General features: G+C 46.6%; 1 protein-coding gene across 2 annotated transcripts in view; it reads left to right on the forward strand.

Moving 5' to 3' along the window:
* Positions 1-20,219, forward strand: part of DIP2C (DIP2 acetate--CoA ligase C (putative)) — a 166,804-nt gene that overhangs the window by 120,364 nt on the left and 26,221 nt on the right. Inside the window, exons 30-31 of one of the 2 annotated variants that reach the window (XM_017862169.1) lie at positions 9,766-9,795; positions 11,219-11,280. In XM_017862169.1, the coding sequence (XP_017717658.1) occupies positions 9,766-9,795; positions 11,219-11,280 (92 nt within the window). The remainder of the gene's footprint in view (positions 1-9,765; positions 9,796-11,218; positions 11,281-20,219) is intronic. The other variant, XM_017862170.1, reaches the window with a different exon arrangement.

The following is a 20,219-nucleotide window of genomic DNA, read 5'->3' on the forward strand; positions in this document are numbered from 1 at the left end:
AGGGGGAAGCCGCGTGCAGTTTTACCAGTGCTGACCTGGCACCTGGACAGGCACTTTTTAAAACATACCTGACACACGAAACGTTACAGGTGTACAGAGACACACTGGGCGTTTGTTTTACTTTGCAAAATCGGCTCCATCAGTGGCGCTCTGGTCCTCCCACCATCCAGCCCCGACCATCTGCCTCCCCTTCGTGCAGTTTTTCCTAAGCCATTTTCTCATGCAGTCTTTCCTGCTTCTGCTTCATAACCTGGACACTGTGCTCGGCCTGGATGGACTCTCCTCTGCCCTTGTCCTGCTTCTCCGCCCGGGTCCCCTCCATGGGGCCTTCTCGAACTCTGTCAGCTGCAGTGCTCTCTTTCCTCTGAATTGCCAGCATACTTTGTTCTTCCTCCTTTGCACTTTCCACCTGCTTTATAGTTATTTATCAACATATGCATGTCTCTTCTGCTCTGTGAGTAGCTGTGTTACAGAACACAGTTTTTTCTTTGTTGTTGTAGTTACTGTTTGTAGAGACAGGGTCTCACTGTGTTGCCTAGGCTGGTCTTGAACTCCTGGCCTCAAGTGACCCTCCCACCTCAGCCTCCCAAAGCACTGGGATTACAGGCGTGAGCCACTACAATCAACCAAGAGCACATTTTTACAAAAGAATTTCCCTCCCTGAGTGTCCACTGCCATCTCACATCATCACAGTCACTTCTTGATGTTGTATACATTTTGTGAAAGCACTGATACTTGATTCTGGGGTTTTTTGTTTGTTTGTTTTGGGAGACGGAATCTTGCTCTTGTCACTCAGGCTGGAGTGCAATGGCATGATCTCAGCTCACTGCAACCTCTGCCTCTTGGGTTCAAGCAATTCTCCTGCCTCAGCCTCCCAAGTAGCTGGGATTACAGGCACCTGCCACCTCGCCCAGCTAATTTTTGTATTTTTAGTAGAGACAGAGTTTTGCCATGTTGGCCAGGCTGGTCTCAAACTCCTGACTTCGTGATCCTCCTGCCTTGGCCTCCCAAAGTTGATTCTTTTAACTGCCAATCGGTGCGTGTAATAAATACAATTTACATTAGAGAAATTAAACGTATACTTATTTGACTAGAGTGTAGTCTCCCATGGAAAATGACTTGGCATGATGAATTTTCTCTAAAATGAACCCCTGGTGTGAATCTTCACCAGCTAAAAGCTCATACGACATCTATAACTGTTCCTTGCAAGTGAAAACCCAGGGTTTACTATTCTTCAACCTTCTAACAGCATTTTCATCTCAAATAGGAAGTCTGGGGCTTGCACCTTAAGAGACATTCACGCTGGAAAAATACATTCTTTAGTCATTGCATTGGACCGTTGGATTCAGACAGCCTCTAGTTAGGTCTGACCGTTGGATTCAGACAGCCTCTAGTTAGGTCTTCCTATGCTCCTAAGGGCCCTTTCAGTCATTTGAAGATGAGAGATGGAGGCCCTGAGAAGTGAACTTTCCTAATTGACAAAGCTAGGAGGTAAAAACAGAACAAAATTTAGAAGTAAAAGCTATTTGTTACTCTTAGGAGTAACATTTCCCAGAATCTTTAGCTGTAAAAATGACTTTAAAACAATTTGAATTTATTGAATTTATGATAAAAGTGGACATTAGAAAGATCAAATGATGACTTCTGTGTTTAATTAGCTTTCACATAAATTTCTTTTAGTATTATTAGAAGGTGTCATTTATTATTTGGAAATATATTTCTCACAGCCACAATTACTCTTCAAAAATGTAAGCTGGAAGGTCTCTTATTGCATTAGATTTAGAGATATTGTTCACTATAACAGAAAAATTAGCATCCTCCTTCTAGTAGAAGGGAAGAAAACATGAGGTCTTCTGTTTTCCAAAAGAGACCTCGGTTGTTTATTTACTAGGAGAAAACATCAACAGAACCTTTGGTTTTATTATCTAGAAAAATACCTGATTTATCTAAGAGGGCAGCTTTATTGTAAGTAGCTTTGTGGGATTAAATCGACAGTAACTATTGCAGTGACCCTTAACTCCTGAAACTCACACAACGAAAGAGAAATACAGCCACCCTGGTAATAGAAAGAGTCATGGATTGGTGAAAGAAGTGAGCCGGGCATGGTGGCTCACACCTGTAATCCCAGCACTTCGGGCGGCTGAGGCGGGTGGATCATTTGAGGTCAAGAGTTCAAGACCAGCTTGCTCAACATGGTAAGACCCTGTCTCTACTAAAAATACAAAAATTAGCCAGGTTCAGTGGCACGCATCTGTAATCCAAGCTACTCGGGAGGCTGAGGCAGGGGAATCGCCTGAACCTGGGAGGTGTAGGCTGCAGTGAGCTGAGATCGTGCCACTGTACTCCAGCCTGGCTGACGGAGCAAGACTGTATAAAAAAAAAAAAAAAAAAGAAAGAAAAGAAATGTGGAAGGCTCAGGAGATGATGTAAATCTTAAGTAATTCTCAAAATAAATAGTTATAATAAGACTTGCATTAACTTGAGCTCTCAGTTTCCTTGTCCCCCTACACTGCTTTTAGGTGAAGGAAATAAATAAGGTGCTGTTGGGGATTTTGAAAGCCTCAGGGAATGAGCCACCGTCAGCAGGAACTGCACGCCCTCTCCTGCTACACGGCGTCCCAGCCAGCGCTGGGATCATGGAAACCGTCTTCCAGGTACCCTGCACATCAGTCAGCTTTCTGACCTGTAAGCAATGGAAACCTCCTTTGGCAATTTGAGGCACCAATAGGTGGCTCTCAGAACCACCGAGGGAGTAGGACCAGCACTGGGACCCTGCATCTAGGAACCGCTTGTACAGTAGCATGTTCTTGTGAGGAGAACATGAAGTCTGCACTGCTGACCTTGCTCCTGAACACGAGACTTCCCCACCAGCATGGCATTCCCCAAACCTGGATCATGTCAGGACACCTTCACTGCTGACAGCAAGAGCCCAATTGCTTTGTCCTGTAAATGCAACTGGTTAGTCATCTCCCCACACCCTAGCTTCCAGGAAGGCTGGGAAGGGGACGGAATTCTGGTATTTTTACTTCCTGTAGAGCCACAACGGCTCTGTATCCAAACAGGACTCAAAAAGTGGAGTTCTCCCGATACAGGAGGAAGGTTGAGATGTACGGTGACTAAACTGTGACAGCCGGCAGCTGTTCCCGCCTCTCCCTTTTGCTGCCCAGCATCACTGCATTCTCGTCCTGCCCTCACGCTCTCCACAGCCCCAGGAAACCACCATGATGCAGCTGCTGCTTTTACATCTACTCAGGCACTCGCCCTTCATGCAAAGGGGGAACAAGCCAAAGCCTCTGGAATTACCATGACCAGTGTCAAACCCACGGCTTTCTAGGTGATGCCTCCTCTTCCTCCAGTTCCATCACTGGCATTCTGTGACCTACAGATGGAATTGTGAAATTTACAATTGAGGGATGAAGAGAGAGAAGAGGAGGAACATTCAAATTCTTCTACCAGTGTTTTTGGATGTTTCACGTGCCCTAGGCGCTGGTGGACACTGCACTGAACAGATAATCATGTTGGATCTGCAAGTTGCTAAGTGAGTCTTTTCATCTGTCTCCAGGAATGTTGGAATCACCACCAGAAGAGTCTTAGGGACCCAGGAGATCGTGAAGAGGGTCCGAGGGGTTAACTCCACAGCCTCAAGTGTTCGCCTGGCTTTCAGCGAGGGATTCTCTGTTACAGTCACAGAACATTCCTGGCTTTTAGTCTGTGTCTTGAACCAAAAAACAAGAATCTGAGTTCATCATTCAGTCAGTACAACAAAACAGTCGTGCTGCATCCGTCTGGGTGCTTTCATCTGCTCTGTGACTCGGCAGCCCCTAAGCTAAAGCCTTCCCAGGCCCTCTCTCTAAAGTGTCAGAGCACGGCGTCCAGGCTGCCAGCCTCATGGTGCTTTCTGCACAGCTGCTCAGCTCTGCTGTGCCACTCAAAGCAGAAATAGGCAATATGTAAATGAGCAGACATCGCCGTGCTTCAGTCAAACTTTATGAAAGCTGGTGTGTGGTGCTCCTGATGACCAGTTTGCTGGTGGGTGGCCTGAGCTGGGTTCACACTATCTGTGGCCCCCACCCCACCAGTAATCCATTCCAGAGCCCCCCATTTCCTGACAGTCTGTCACCTGTGTCAACACCTGATGACAACATCACATCCATCCATTTGATGCCAAACATAGAAACAAGCTCCATTTGATTTTTGCAAATTTTTTAAAGGTTTCGGAATTCCATTTTTTATTGAGATGTAGAAGTCAGAAGAGACTCTTGTTCCGACCATAACCATGAGAACAATCTGGTTAATACACAGATTCATCGTTTTTAAGATCCATCAGAGAGTTGAAGACTCAAATGTAAATGAATTAAATTTCTTCCGAGGAGAAAAGAGACCTGTATGTGGTTTTCCCATGGCAGAGGAACCAGGAGAAAGAATTTACCATAAAAAATGATAAAGCAAAAGGTTTCTGAACTTTTTAAAAAACATAAATGGCAGTATCTGGTTAGCAAGGTGGATGAGAATCCCAGGGGAGCCCTAAAAGTGGATCCATTTTCTCTGAGGCACTCTGGACCTTTAGTGTGCAAAAGGCAGGGGCTCCTGAAGGCTGGGAGGTGAGCAGCAGAGCCCTGGCTACCCCTCCAGGGCAGCCCAGATCACCCAGCAGAGCCCTGGCTACCCGTCCAGGGCAGCCTGGATCACCCAGCAGAGCCCTGGCTACCCCTCCAGGGCAGCCTGGATCACCCAGCAGAGCCCTGGCTACCCCTCCAGGGCGGCCCGGATCACCCAGCAGAGCCCTGGCTTATCCCCTCCAGGGTGGCCCAGATCACTGTGGGAACTCCACTCATACTTCAACAATGGAGGTGGGATGAGGGCATAGCACATCCCTCTGCAGCACCCTTGCCCTTCACCATGTGTAATATATTTGCCTTCCAAAGTCTGGGGGGGTGGCAGTGGAATAGAGGAAGCTGGGGGTGAGACTGAAGAGAGAATCACCCGGTTACCTGAAGAGCCAACAGCGAAGCAGTGGGCGGAAAGTCTCCCGCCATTTGGAAAGCAGGTCCTCGCCGTGAAGCACAGAAGACTTCCAGGGTCAGTGTCAGGCCCAGCATCCGGGTCCTGCCCATAGACTTGTAAATTCTTTTCTGGGGATAAATGTTATTTAATATTTACTGTTCTTTTAAATACAGTCTTCGTTGTTCCTAAAACATTGTGTTGTATAATCAAAATTTAAAAGACCTGCAAAGAAGCAAGAGAATTGGACTCATGTTCATGAGAGGAGACGGCCCCTAAAAGAGTCAGTAGAAGAGACATGCTGGAATTATCAGAGACTTTGGAATAGCTGTGATAGGTGAGGCCAGGAATTTGTTGAAAAGGTCTACAACATCTATGAAGAGGTGAGGGGTATTGCAGAAGGATAAAGACTATGAAAAAAACAAAATGGAAATGCTGGAAATGAAAATTAGTATTAGAAATAAAATTCCCATGGTTTAATAGGAGACTAGATACAGCAGAGGAAAGACTTACTGAACGAATTTGAAGTCTGATCAATAGAAATGACCTAAGCATAAAACAAGGAGAAAAGGCATGAAAATACAGTGGAACAGAGCATCTGAGGCCCGTGGGTCTAACATACCTGTAGTGATCGGAGCCCCAGCAGGAGCGGGTGAGAGAAAATGGGGCAAGAGAACAATTTGAAGAACTATGGCCAGGAGCGAAGGGAAGAATCAACACAAAGATTCAGGAAGCTCAGTGAACTCCAGGCAGAGTAAATGAGAAGAATCACACCCAGACACATTGTTGTCCAAACACTGAAAGTCGATGGCAGAGTCGATCTTAAAGCCCCTGCAGAAATAAAGCTAAGTAGGGGGAAGTAATAAAAACGACACTGAGTTCTCATCAGAAATGCTGGAAGCAGGAGATCCTTCAGAATGGAAGAGAAAAGCAGATACTTAGCCAACCTAGAGAATCCATCAGCAAATACGCATCACAAGAAATAGTAAGAATGTCTCAGGATGAAAACAAATGATAGCAAAACGAAGCCCAAATTTTTAAGAAGAAATGGAGAACACTGGAAAGAGTAAATACAAGAAAATGTTTTAGAATCTATCAATATGTAGACATGTAAATATTTTTTAGTTTGTTTTAAAAGTATTGACCATTTAAAAAGATGAACTGCTGAGGTGTTCATAACGTGTGTAGGAGTAACAGATGAGACAACAGGAAGTCGGGCCCTGGAAATGCACCATTGCAAGAATCTTCATTTTCATAATGCATAACACTATGTGAAGATAGAATGCAATAAATCATGCAAAAAATACACAGAGGGTAAAATGAAATACCACAAATATTCCTTCTATTCATGAGAAAAGGAGGCAGGAAGGGAGGAACAAAGAACAAAAGGGACGAGTAAAGAACCAGCAGCAATCACACCAATAAGGACGTGAAAAGTAAATGAACTGTGGATGACGTGATTGCTGAGGTTGGAATGTCTGTGTCCCCCCTCCAAACCGTCTATGTCGAACTATAATCCCTAACGCAGTAATACAAGACATGAGGCCTTTAGAAGGTGATTAGATTATGAGGATGGAGCCCTCACAAATGAGACTTCCTCCCTAAAGGAGCATCTTCATCCACTCTGCAGGTGCCTCGATCTGGGACTTGCTAGACTCCAGAGCTGTGAACAGCCTGTTACCTAACCTAAGGTATTTCATAGCAGGGGGTAGCAGATGAGCACAGACCCAGCCTTGTCCTGGTGCCTTCCCGGGCCCAGGAGAGGCGGACATTGGCCACAGACCATGTGAAGGATGGCGTCCAGCTGGTTGATCCGGTGCAGCACAGGAAGGCCAACCTCCCTGTCAGGCTTCTTTAAGGGAATGCTGGCTGGTGCCGAGTTGAGAAAGATGAGTTAGCGGTGACGAGAGTGGGGAGGGAAGAGCACTCTGGCCAGGGAAGCTGAGCTGAAGCCCCTGCAACTTTGGAGGGGTCAGGAAAGATGGGAAGAGGCCAGGGTGGCCAGAGAGGGAGGACGACAGAAGGCTGCACCAAGCGCCGGTCCTTTTCCCAAGATCAGTGGGAAATTGTTAGAGGGCTTAGGGCAGGGACCTGTCATATTTAGCTAATCGTTTTGAAACGATCACTTGGAGTACATCATGAAGGCTTCTCTAAGCCGGTGACATTTCCACAGCCCCCACATTTTAATGCAAATAGAGAAATTCTTTTGGAAATAGGAGTAGAAAGAGGTAGTCAAATTTTGTGTCATTTTCCCTTTAAATTTGAAGAGTGTCATTTGCCTGGAGACATACAACCTAAGCTTTTTCTCGTCTTAGACGTACCCAGCGTACTACATAAGCCCAGTATCAGGTCTTTGGAATTTGTTCATTCTTTCACACATTTCTACTTACTGTAGCCCTGTGTGCAAGTACTAGGTTGTGCTAATATTATGGTGTGTGAATTGCTGAATAGTAAAATCACCAGTCAGCTTAAATGCTAAAATTAGTCCTGTTTTGTGTTTTCTGTGCTGATATTTGGGATGTGAGTCTGTATATCTTCACCTGAGATTTAAATATGACTCATTTGTGCAATAAGCACTTAATACCTAATTGATATAATACTCCTATGTCAGTAAGAAACTTACTTTTTGGTATATACATTTGTCCCTCAGTGGGGGACAGGTTTCCGGACTCCCTATGGATACCTAAGTCCGCAGATGCTCAGGTCCCTGCTGGAAAATGGCTCAGCATTTGCATAGAACCCATGCACATCCTCCATGTACTTTAAATCATCTCTAATGACTTGTGATGCTGAATATGATGTAAATGCTGTGTAAACAGTTGTACTGTATCGTTCAGGGAATTATGAGAAGAAAGTCTGTGCCTGTTCAGTACAGGTGCAATTTTTTCAAATATTTGTGATTCAAGGTTGGTTAAATCTAAAGATGCAAAACTCACGGATATGGAAGGCTGACTGCTTAACATTTTTATTATATAACTGGATTTTAATGTGAATCTTTTTTTCTCATTAATATAACTTGCAATTTCAAAAATGCTTTATCTTTGTTTCTGAATGAGCTTTAGTTGGAATGGATAATGCTGTTTTCTGTGGGTCCTTTTGCAAGTATTTGATCCTTAAATACTGAGGGGCATTAGGGATCTCTGTATTTAAGGGAACACTGGCTAGCATTCTTTGGCAATATGAAGATTTTGTTAAATACTCCCTCAATATGTATCTTGAAATTTCAGACTTTTTACCTCAGAGGTTTTATAATTTGGAAGCAGCTGTGTCTTACCCCTTTCTCTCCTTCACGTATTCTTCTCTATTAATGCTCAGGCCTATTTGGCTTCAGGCGCAGTGTTGCCTCCTCCATGTGGTACAAGATAGGAAAGGAGGTACGAGCCATGCACATTTTTTCCTGAGATACCACCTTGAGCCATTATAACAATTTCTGAACTTGGATCATTTAGAGAGAATGCTGACTTATTTTCATTCCAGTTAATATTTAGGTTTCAAGGAATCATGAAGGAAGGAAATTATTTAAATCATTGCTTCAGCTCGAATATATTCAGTAAAAGTCCACTATGTGTTTGGAGCGTACACACCTTTATTGGCTATTTTCTTTCTTCATGTCCTTCCTCTCTTTTTTAAACACAAGGGTGCTGAGAGAGAGCAGTAGCCATAGTCACCCTAGTGAAGTAACAGAAGAGTGGAGTCCATTTTCTTTTAAAATCTTGAGCCGTTGCTTGTTTTCATCGGGTTGGCTTTGTTGTAAGTGGTGGCAGTTTTTCCATCTGGCTTTGTGACCACATTTCAGCCAGAAGAAAACCACTGAACCCCTTTCCACGGCTGCGGCTGCTGTCTCTAGTGTCTGCCTCTTGTCGTCATGGGGGTGTGGGTGGGTGCTGGGCCGTACACACCAGGAACAGGTGTGCATCCATCCAGGCACCTGTGAAAAATCTTCTACTCTTTGTACTTTTGGGGAATGTTTGGAAAAGACAGCTAAGTCACATAGGGAAAAATACCTTGCATCCAAGGAGCTTGCCCAAGTTGCTTTCTGGAATTGTCCAGCAGCCGGGGTAGATGATTTAATACGGGTAGCAGGCAGGGACCACAGCCATGGATGATGAGGAGGAGAAAACAGAAATCGGTGTCTCTGTTTGGGGAACAGCAACAGAGCACATTTGCTGGGGTGGAAACTCCTCCTGAGGCGGCTGAGCAGACCGTGTGAGAGCCCAGCGCTGGATTCTTTCAGACTTCAGATGCACGTTGGCCTTTCCTTTTGCCTCATCATTTAGGTGGAGAGGGCTAGTACCCTAATTTCAGGTGTAAAAGCTTACAGGCTCTCCATTGTTACTGGAATCAGAACCTCGGAACTACCTCAACCGATGTAGCGAATGAAACTTGCACTCCCACGTCCCTCAGAAAGAGTGCTGTGAGTGAGACGGCGCAGCGCCACCATTTACCTTCTGTGTTTCAAAGCGACTCAGGTCCCTGCGCCGTGGTTAGTCACCTGCTTCGCCCTCTTCTGTTGCTCCGTGGATATGTTGACATCTTTAAAACATTTCTTTTAGTCGTGTACAGTGGTTAATTTTAATGATTTCCATATTTGATGTTGTTTTTGATCTTCTTTTCATTTTGTTTCCTGCTTTTCGCATTTTCCTCCCCACCCCTCCCTCTTCTCCATCCCATTTTTCACTGTCGGGTCATGTGTGTTGTGTGTGTTGGTTTCTGTTGTCTGGTATTCTCTCCTCTCTTCTCATCCTCACCCTTCTGCTGCTGTAGCCTCACAGGCTGTGGACCCTGGCCGAGCAGGTAGGGGACTTTCCTGTCCGTCACACCCATGCCTCCCTGCCCAGCCCCGCTGCCTTGCCCGCATCCAGCCATGGGACAGACTAGCAATTGAGTGCAGAGATTGGCCGGGGGTCTGCGGACCCTGTGATCGTGGGTGCTGCCTGCCGGGCAGTGTCACGTTCAGGCCTCACGCGTAGCCGACGCTGTCTTCCCGGGGTGCGCGGTCAGTGGTTCCTTTGCCAGTTTGGTTCATCTCTGTTTTACTTAATTCTCCACCTGTTTTCCATTTACTTATTTTTAATTGACCCTCCATGGCTGTATTTTGCGTTACTCACTGTGGGCCGGTTCTCCGCTGGGCGCTGGTCTGTGGCGTGGCTTTGCTGAGCAGCGGGGGTAGAGCTGTCACTGGGAGCGTCCGCCAGGAGGCTGACTCGCATGTGCTGTTCTTTTTCCCTGTCTCGGTGGTGAGATACCAGGGCCTAGGGTTATTGAGTACTATGGTATGTTTTAATGACATTGTCTTTTTTTCTTATATATAAGCAATATAAGAAAATTGTGTGCCTTTAGTACAAAATTGGGAATTCTCTCCTGAAGAATTTTAGTGTAATTCTTCAAATGAATTCTGAAGGGCTCCCTTATTTTTTGGCAAATTTATTGTAGGTTGTCTTTTTCCAACCAAGGTATTGTATTGCCTTCCCCAAAAATGGTTGTACAATTTTGGTTTGTAACACAGCCTTCATGATACTGCTATTCTGTGGACAGAGGTCACTGGTCAGAAGTCAGCATGGTGTAATTTTTCAAGCAATTTATGGTGCCAAGAAAAGATTTCTGGACCCCTGTGTAAAATCAACAGCCCAGTGGCTCAGACCACCAAATCCTGCCCAGCTTACCAGGATAAAATACCCCTTCTCTGACCTATGTCTCAGCAGAAAATGCCTTCCTCAGGCCAGAGAGCCAGAGCACAAGCAGAGCCCGGAGGAGCAAGATGCTCCGCTCACCTCTTCCTCCCTGGCCTGTCCATCCACATCATGCATCTGCTTCACTGTCCTGGGCCCTCAAAGTACACCTTTTGTTGTTAAAGGTGGATGCATGTGGTAAAAATTTCTCTGCACAGATGCTTCACATCCTTCCAACCTGCTTTCGCAGCCACCATCTTGGCAGTTTCAGCCTTCCCTTTTTTTGGCACAGTGCGTGGCTTGTCTCTTTTCTTTCCTATTTTTATATATTGGTGGTCAAGCTGTGTGAATCCAGTATTATCCTAATAAGTTAGGTTATCAAACTGAAAGCTAGCAGGTGTCTTGCAGAGATTGCTGGTCTAAGTGCTTTTAGTTTTATTTTTCACTTCAACATTTTACCAAAGAAATGTTTCCTAGCTAGTAGAAGCACAGACCCCAGTCTCCTTCCACGTCAACTTGAGTTAACCACTCTGTGTTGTTGCTTGCAGGGAACCTCAGGACCTGACCCAACCACTGTCTATGTGGACATGAGAGCCCTGAGACATGACAGGTACTGTACGCTTCTGGGTTTTTTCTTTTCCTTTTTATGTTTTGTTCTGTGGCCTTGCATGCAGGTGTCCATCTAGAAGAAGGGGTGTACGCGACGTTTATCTGCTCAGAGTGTGACTGTCTCATGAGTGAAGTGGTGGAGTTAGGCATTGGCTTGAACTTGGCAACTGAAGACTCTGGCCAGGCACGGTGGCTCATGCCTGTAATCCCAGGACTTTGGGAGGCTGAGGTAGGCGGATCACCTGAGGTCAGGAATTCGAGGCCAGCCTGGGCAACGTGGCGAAACCCCGTCTCCACTAAAAATTACCCAGGTTTGGTGGCAGGCACTTGTACTCCCAGCTACTTGGGAGGCTGAGTCAGGAGAATTGCTTAAAACTGGGAGGCAGAGGTTACAGTGAGCTGATATTACACCTCTGCATTCCAGCCTGGGAGACAGAGCAAGACTCTGTCTCAAAAAAAAAAAAAAAAAAAGAGAAAGAAACTCTGTTGCAGGATGGCAGTGGCCGGTGTGATGGCAGGAGTGTGGCCAGAGCCGCTTTATCTGACCGTCTCACCGGAAGGCAGGCACTTGGTTCTTTTCCTTCCTATTTGAGGCACCATTTTGCCCCCCTCGTAGAATGTCAGCATCCTGCCCACATTTATTTGCATGGTGTTTTGTGAAGGCGCTTAAAATAGGGGTTAGGGTTCAGGTTACCTTCTCTATGTGGCCTCCTAAGCGCCCCCTGAGAAGAAAAGTGGAGTTCTTGGTGAGTGTGTGAGGACTCTAGAAGGCAGGGGTGGGGTTGAGCAGGGTGAGAACCCTTCAGAGGAATCTCTGCCCACCAGGGAGGACCCACTAAGACGCCAAAGAGGAAGGAAAGAAGGCGTGATTTTTACTGCAGACTTCACCCGTTGAAACAGATCATTTTCCGCTTGGTGACTGTGGAGGTGCCCGTTCATTGTTGCTTAGGTGAAGTGTGTGGGACACTTAGGTGTCTTCCCTTGCCGCCGTCAGCGGCCGCTCCGTGAGTGTTGCTGTGTGTGCCTGTGCCTCGGGGTGTCTGGCATGCCTGGAGGCATTTTCGATCAGCACAAGTTGGGCAGTGGCTCAGCTGGCTGGTGGGGGGATGCCAGGGATGTCCCAACAGCCTGCATGGGACAGCCAGTGGCTGAGAGCTCGTGTGCCAAGGCCAGGTGCCATGCCTGCCCTGACCAGTGGCTGAGAGCTCATGTGCCAGGGCCAGGAGCCACAACCGCCCTGACGGTTCACACTCGTAGATGCATGCCTGGCTCTGTGGCTCTTCCATCAGGCCCTCCGGTCGACAGAACCACTGGCTGCACAGTTATGAAATCACAGAAGAGTGGTGGCCACCTAGGAGCCCTCGGGAGGCCCTGCACGCTGAGGACCAGAGGCAACGCCTGCCCCCAAGGCCACCAGCTGCCAGGGACAAAGTTCAGTCTGGAACACTTAGAAAAATCAGAAATGTAGTTTTAGATTAGATAACTTGTTTCTGGGCATACGATTTTCTAAATAATCACTTCTGGGCTTTAAAGCATGTCTGCTTAACTCCCCATAAGAATTCTTTGGAAAATATCTCGTAATTGTATGACTTCCTGAAGAAGCGAGCAATATCTCGTCAAATAACACATGTATGCAGTTCTGTCTGTGGCCTGGCCCTCAAAGAGTAACCTTTTCCCTGACTGGGCTGCTAGCTGCTTTGGAAAGCGTCTGAAATGGAAGTGAGAGCGCGTAGGGAACAGGAGCTTGCGGTGCAGTCCACTTTCCCACACACCACTGCGTGGGTCTGGTTGGCACCCACGCCGCTGACTCTTGCTGCTCGCTGGCCTAGGCTCTCACCTTTGAGCAGTGCCGAGCGGAGTTCCTCGGGTGCCAGACATCTTCATGAGACTCAGACCCGACCCCCATCCTCAGCATTTTACATACAGAGAAGAAAAGCTGAGTCTGGCTCTACATTGCAGAGCAACTTCCTTTCGCTGGGCCCTGCCCAGGCACCCCTGAACCCTCCCTGCTGCTCTCTAGATGGACCGTGTGCCACTCTTCCTTCCATGCCCTCGGGTGGGAGACGCTGCCCTTCCCTGCCAGCTTCTGGGGCTGCTCTCACTCTTCTCATTCCTTTCAGTTTTTTTCTCCATGATGTTCTCTCTCTGACCTTTCTGACTGGGTCTGTCTGTAGCCCCCTCCGTCTGGCTGGGCCCCTTCTCCCTTACCCTCAGTGCAGAGAACCTCAGTGGCATCCCAGCCTTGCTCTCTGATGCCCCCACCACCTACTCACAGTCCGCAACCCCCAGCCCACCTCCAAGGAGTCTGGCCCCAGGGGCCTTTCCTCCAGTCCTCCAAGCGCAGCTCCAAAGCCCTCTCCTTCCTTAAACCTCCCTTAAACATTCCCAAGTAAAAATACATCCAGCTTTAATCTCCAGCATCACTTTCGACCTCTACCAGCATGTAACACACCTCGTGCTGCAGCCACTGGCAGAGGGGGCTCTGGGTCACACAGGTAAGAAGTCAGCTCCTCTGGGAATGAGGTATTATGCTCTGTAACCTGTTTCCCTCTTGCCTTAGTCTGTTTCCGTTTCTATAAAGGAACACCTGAGACTGGGTGATTTATAAAGAAAAGAAGTGTTTTGGCACAGGGTTCTGCAGGCTGTACAGGAAGTGTGGTGCCTGCATCTGCCTCTGGTCAGGTTTCAGGGAGCTTCACTCATGGTGGAGGGAAAGAGGAGCCGCAAGTGAAGAGATCCATGGTAGGAGGAGGGGACAGACTGTCTTTAGCCACCGGCTCTCCTGGGAGCAGGTAGAGCAAGAACCTGCTCACCCGCAGGGAGGGCCTGCATCTATTAGGAGGTATCCGCCCCCATGACTCTGACTCCTCCCATTAGGCCTCACCTCCAACCCTGGGGATCACATTTCAGCAGGAGCTCAGGGAGTGGGCGGGGGGGGGGAGGCGCTCAGAACAGGTGCAGTAAAACCTGTCTTCCCGGGCACCTGTGAGGACAAAGTAAAGGAATGCTGTGAAGAGCTGGACCGGGGCCGATGCTGTCACTTTGGGCTCCAGCAGCTGGATGATGACAGAGGACTCACCTCTTCTGTTCCACTGGCCTAGGGCTGCTGACCACAGAGGGTGAGAAAGTCGACAGTCCAAGGCCAGCAGTCGGGAGGCAGTGAAATGAGAGCCACTAAAAGCATTGACCCTTTCCTTTCTTGTTACTCTTCCTATAAAAATGGGATGGTGGTTTTCTCACTTGATCTGCATTAGGGTCTGTCACAGGATTAATTACTGAATTACTGTTCCTGTTGCTTTAATGGCACACTCACTCGGGAGCTCCAAGGCACCTGCCCATGTATCGTCTAATTACTCTGGAGAAGGTTAGCTTATTGGTATGCACATGTAATTTCCTTGAGAGAGAATATGAATGTGCACGCGCACAAGAAAGACAGCCTGCAGAGGAAGACGACCATTGTGGAAGTCAGTGGTTAAACAGGTCAGGTGTATTAGCCATTTCTACTTGGTTTTCTGCCTCTGTTTCTGATGCCCTTTTTATTCTTGGAGCCATGGTGGGTGGGACCTGCCTGCATCTGTGACAGGTCACCATGGAGAGCATTTCTGCATCACAGAGTGAGGAGACACACTCTCCCTGCTTCTGGAACAGATTACAGTCCCACATGTGCAGGAAGGAAATGATGAAATTGTGTTAATACTATTTGAAAGTGATTGATCACTTTAAAAATATTTTTACAATGTAATTCATTTAAAATGAATTCATAAGTCTCTCAATGACTTTCAATTTGGTCTTTCCATGAACACTTTAGTTTTTCAGACTTTAGATAGGAAATATATATATTTTTGTCTGCGTTTGAAGATGGGGTTTTTAAGGCTGGCGAACAGGCTCACACCTGTAATCCCAGTGCTTTGGGAGGCCAAGGCAGGAGAATCACTGGAGCCCAAGAGTTTTGAGAGCAGCCTGGGCAACATAGCAAGACTCCATCTCTACATTTTTAAAAAATGAGCTAGGTGTGGTGGCATGTGCCTATAGTCCTAGCTACTCAAAAAGCTGAAGTGGGATGAGTGCTTGAGCTTAAGAGTTAGAGGCTACAGTGAGCCGTGATCACACCGCTGCACTCCAGCCTGGGCAATGGAGCAAGACCTTGTCTCAAAAGAAAAAGAAACAGTTTCAGCAATTTTTTATATCTTAAGAACATTACATTGGTGTAAAGTCCTAGGATGAAAACTTTCTTAGCTTCCTCAGGGCTTGTAACCTGAAGTCATAATTAAAGGGTATTACCAGAAAAGCATAGATATTAAATTAATTCCTGCTCAGTGTTAGTCCAAGTATCAAGATCCTGAGAGCAGGGGGCGCAAAATAAAAGTGCATCAATAAACTTGAGACTTACGAGCAGAATGGAGGGAGTGAAGATAGAGATAAAGACAAATAGCTTAACAAGAGCCTTTCACTCGGTCAGGTCCTTGTGTGTGTGTGTGTTTCAGTGCATGTGAGTGTGCTGTGAATACGTGCATGTGTGTGTTGCAAGTATGTGAATAGTGTCTGCACATGTGAATGAGTTTGTGCATATGCAAGCTTGCCTGTGTCATGTGTTGTGTGGGTGAGTGATATGAGTACAAGTGCATATATGCATGACAGTATGTTTGTACAAGTGTGTTGTGTATATATGCTGTTGTGTGTTACAAGTGTGCATGTGTGTCCAATATTGCATGTTTCAACTGGCACAGTGCTGTGCATGAGTGTTAGTGTGTGCTGCAAGTGTAGACACGTGCATGTCGTGTTTCATGAGTGTGTTGCAGTATGTTACAATTGTGTGACCTGTTATCAAATGTGTACACATTTATGACTTTGCACGTGTGTTGTGTTGCATATCAAATATGCAGCTATATTTGTGCAAACATGTTACATGCAAGTATGAGTAATGCACGTGGTGTTGCATGGGTGGGTGCCTGTGGTACAAGTGTATTGAGGGTTTGGCCAAGAATGCAAGTGCACTTCCCATGTGCATGTGTGTTCAAGTGTGATTTTGCCATGTGTTGAGTGTAGTGTACCGAGTGTTTTATGGTGTGTGCAAGTATGTTGCATGTGTACATGTGTGCATGACGGATGAGGTTTGTGCTGATGTGTGGGCTATGTGAGTAATTGTGTGTGTTGCCATGTATGTGCATGTTCACATGCACATTGAGTTAGTATTGCCTCTGTTTTTTGTATGTGGAGTTGTGTTTAAAGTATGCACATGCTGTGCATGCATCTGTGGAAGTGTGTGCTTCATGTGCATTACATGTGTACATGAGAAGGATTCGGCTGGGAGGGGGCCACAGTTCTCCTGGTAGGTCTTTAGGTCCACTCATCATGGCCTGTGGTCTTAGCAGACTGAGACGCTGGGCTCTCAGGGAGGCTCCTGGCACCTTTACTGAATTAGTATGTGCTGTGTTAGTGCACGTTTCTGTCAATGACAAGACCACGGTGGTCTCCAAGACAGTGTTCCCTAAATGACAGTGGTTCGTACAGATGTAATGAAGCTGAAAATTCCTGTGAAAATGGAGTTCTATTGATGTTGTGGCCCATCATAATGCAATATGTCACTGTTTGTGGCTTATGCTAGCGTAAACCTGTGCTGCCAGTTGTATGAACGTATAGTCATATAGGATTCATACACCAGTACATGCAATAATACTGCGATTGTGATAAGCATACCTGTGTAACCAGTTTATGTATTCCTTTAAATGGTCCATTATCTTAGAGTTATATTCTCTCTGCCTTACAATAAAAGTTAAACTGTAAAGACAGCCTCAGCACGCTTCAGGAGGGAATCCAGCAAAAGGCATTGTTCACACAGATGACAGTCTGTGCATGTCATTGCCCTAAAAGACCTTCCAGTGGGACAAGATGTGGAGTGGAAGGCAATGATTTGGTGATCCTGACCCTGTGGAGGCCCAGATTAAATGTGTGTCTGTGTATAGTTTTTAACAAAGTTTAAAGTCTAAAACTTTTAATTGGAAAATGATATAAGGATAAATTATTTCGTACAAGCTGTACAATATGTTTTACTTTGTTTTTATAAATGAGTCCAAAAAGCTTTAAGGGAATTTACAACATAGAAAGTTACAGTAAATGGAGATAATTTATTTAACAAAGGAATTTTACTTACAGATTTATGTGTAGCTTATGAGTACAGTGTTTTATGAATCTACAGCCACATGCAGGTGATGTCTTAGACTCACGAGTGCAGTGTTTACTGAATCTACAAGCCGCGTGCGGTGATGTCTTTAGCTCGCAAGTAGTCGACAGTCTTAGCCACATGTGCGGTGATGTCTTAGCTTTACGAGTACAGTGTTAATAATCTCAGGTCCACGTGCGGTGATGTCTTAGCTCATGAGTCAGTGTTTACGAAGGTCTACAGCTGTGGTCGGTGATGTCTGCTTACAAGTACGGTGTTTTACAAATCTACAGCTGCGTTGTGTATGTCTTAGCTCACAAGTATGGTGTTTACGACAGTCTAACAGCCAATGGCAGTAATGTCTTAGCTTCGAAGTACAGTCGTTTAAGGAAATCTACAGTCGTGTGTGGTGTTGTCTTAGCCCACGGGTATGGTGTTTACAAATCTACAGCTGTGTGAGGTGATGTCTTAGCTTACAAGTACAGTGTTTACGAAGTCTACAGCTACGTATGGTGATGTCGTAGCCCTTTGTGTGCACTTACCACTCACTCACCCAGAGCAGCTTCCAGTTCTAAAAGCTCTGTTTATGGGTAAGTTCCCTGTATGGGTGAGCCATTTTTTATCTTTTTATAGCATGTTTTACTGTGCCTTTTCTATGTTTAGATACACAAATACTGTTGTATTGCAATTGTGTATAGTCACCTGCTGTCCAGGTGTGCAGCCCGGGAGCACTTGGCCGTACCGTACAGCATAGGAGCATAGGAGGCTACCCAATCCCTGAGTATGTAGGTCCCCGTCCCTTGGGTACCAGAGCTGAGCCCTCAGGGTGGTTTGTCTGGCTGCAGTGAATTTAACAGGTGCTTGGATTAGGCTCAGGACCCATTGTCTGGCCTCAGATCTATCACTTTCTGGCCATGTGATCCTGCATACGTTGCCTTCCTGTATTTTACTTTCTCTGCCTGTGAAATGGCAGAAGCAGTACCACTCCTAGAGTCATTAGGAGGATTCTTGGTATGTGTCAGGTGCTTGGGACAATGCTGGCCAGCTCTCTGAGTACAATTATCTGATATAGTTATACCTTTACATGGATATACGATTATGTGTATGTACTCATGCAAATGCCTTTTTCTTATTAGTTTATATTTTTTTCCTTTCTTTCTGCTCTGGCTGTCTTCAGGCATGAACAGCCTCCTAATCCATCGTCTTGCCCAACTTGAGATGATCATCGGGTAAGGGACAGTAGGGCTTTCATGATTCCTTAAACAGAACTTGCAGTCTGCTTGAAAATAGATGACAAACCACTGGGGAAAACTGAATGAAAAATAATTCACATTCACACTATGTCACTTGTGGTATTTGGACACAATGTCCTGCGAGGCTTTGTCATCCTCCTGGTGCCTGGTTTGCAGCTCCCACTTCTCTTGCTCCCCACTCTCCAAAAATCCCCTGGCCAGGTGTGTGTGGAAGGAGAGCAGTCATGGAGCACCGTGGCCACCCCGCAAGCGGGTGAAGACACGGTTCCCAAAGGCGGGCTCCCAGGTCCTGCCCCTCTAAGGCATGTTTTCAGGAGATGGAAGAGGCAGGCTTATTGCCAAAATATTTTTGTCTCTGCTTTTTTAGAATTACCATCCATATCCCAGAGAGACTGTGTCCATGTTTAAACTCATTAATATTTTTAGTCTTTACATCCCATTCTCTAATTTCTTCTTTCACTTTGCCATATCAGTGTAACTTTAAACCTTTGAGGGCCTCAGTTTATCTCCTAAATGAGGCAATTAAGCAGCAATGAGCAGCTCCCACCCACTATGACCCCCTGTAGCTGCCTTTTCTCCTGACCCCCTCCACCTTCCCCAGACCCCAGCCCTCTACTGTCTGCGCAAGGTCCTGGGGCTGACCAGCATCCCCTCCCTCTGACATCGCCAGTGTTTCCTTATCTTCGAAGTCATTTATCTGAATGTAAACGTGACGTGACAAATGCCGTCTAAAAACAAAAATCCTCCTTTGAGCCTTTTCACCCGTGGCCACCACACGGCCCTCTCCCCCAACAGCTGAACACCTCAGAGGGTCTGGGTTCATCTGCTGGCTCATGAAAGACAAAGCCCCATGTCCCCACAGTTCCCTGGTGGCACCCAGCAAGGCCACCTACGACCCCACCCTAATGTTCCACGCTGAGTGCCAGTGGATGCTGCTGAGCCTACCCTCCTGCTGGAAACTCGCTCTTCTCTTTGGGTTTAGGGACTACACACTGATAGTTCTTTTGTTGACATAAACAGAAAAAGCTTATTTTTCTGTTTAGTAAACAAAAGATGCTTTTCAAGTCCTTTCTGTGGAGAAGGAGTTGCCTGGCTGCTCAGGGTGAGTTCCGGTTTCTCCACATGCTAAGGGCCGCCTCTGATTCGTTTCTCCACACGCTCAGGGCCGCTCCTGATTCCAGTTTCTCCACAGGCTCAGGGCCACGCTTGATTCCGGTTTCTCCACACGCTCAGGGCCGCCTCTGATTCCGGTTTCTCCACATGCTCAGGGCCGCCTCTGATTCCGGTTTCTCCACACGCTCAGGGCCGCTCCTGGTTCCGGTTTCTCCACACGCTCAGGGCCGCTCCTGGTTCCGGTTTCTCCACACGCTCAGGGCAGCTCCTAGGTTCCAGTTTCTCCACACACTCAGGGCCGCTCCTAGTTCCTGTTTCTCCACACGCTCAGGGCCGCCTTTGATTCCGGTTTCTCCACACGCTCAGGGCCGCTCCTGGTTCCGGTTTCTCCACATGCTCAGGGCCGCTCCTAGG

The sequence above is a fragment of the Rhinopithecus bieti genome, unplaced genomic scaffold, assembly GCF_001698545.2.
Source record: "Rhinopithecus bieti isolate Rb0 unplaced genomic scaffold, ASM169854v2 scaffold_64050, whole genome shotgun sequence".
Lineage (NCBI taxonomy): Eukaryota > Metazoa > Chordata > Mammalia > Primates > Cercopithecidae > Rhinopithecus > Rhinopithecus bieti.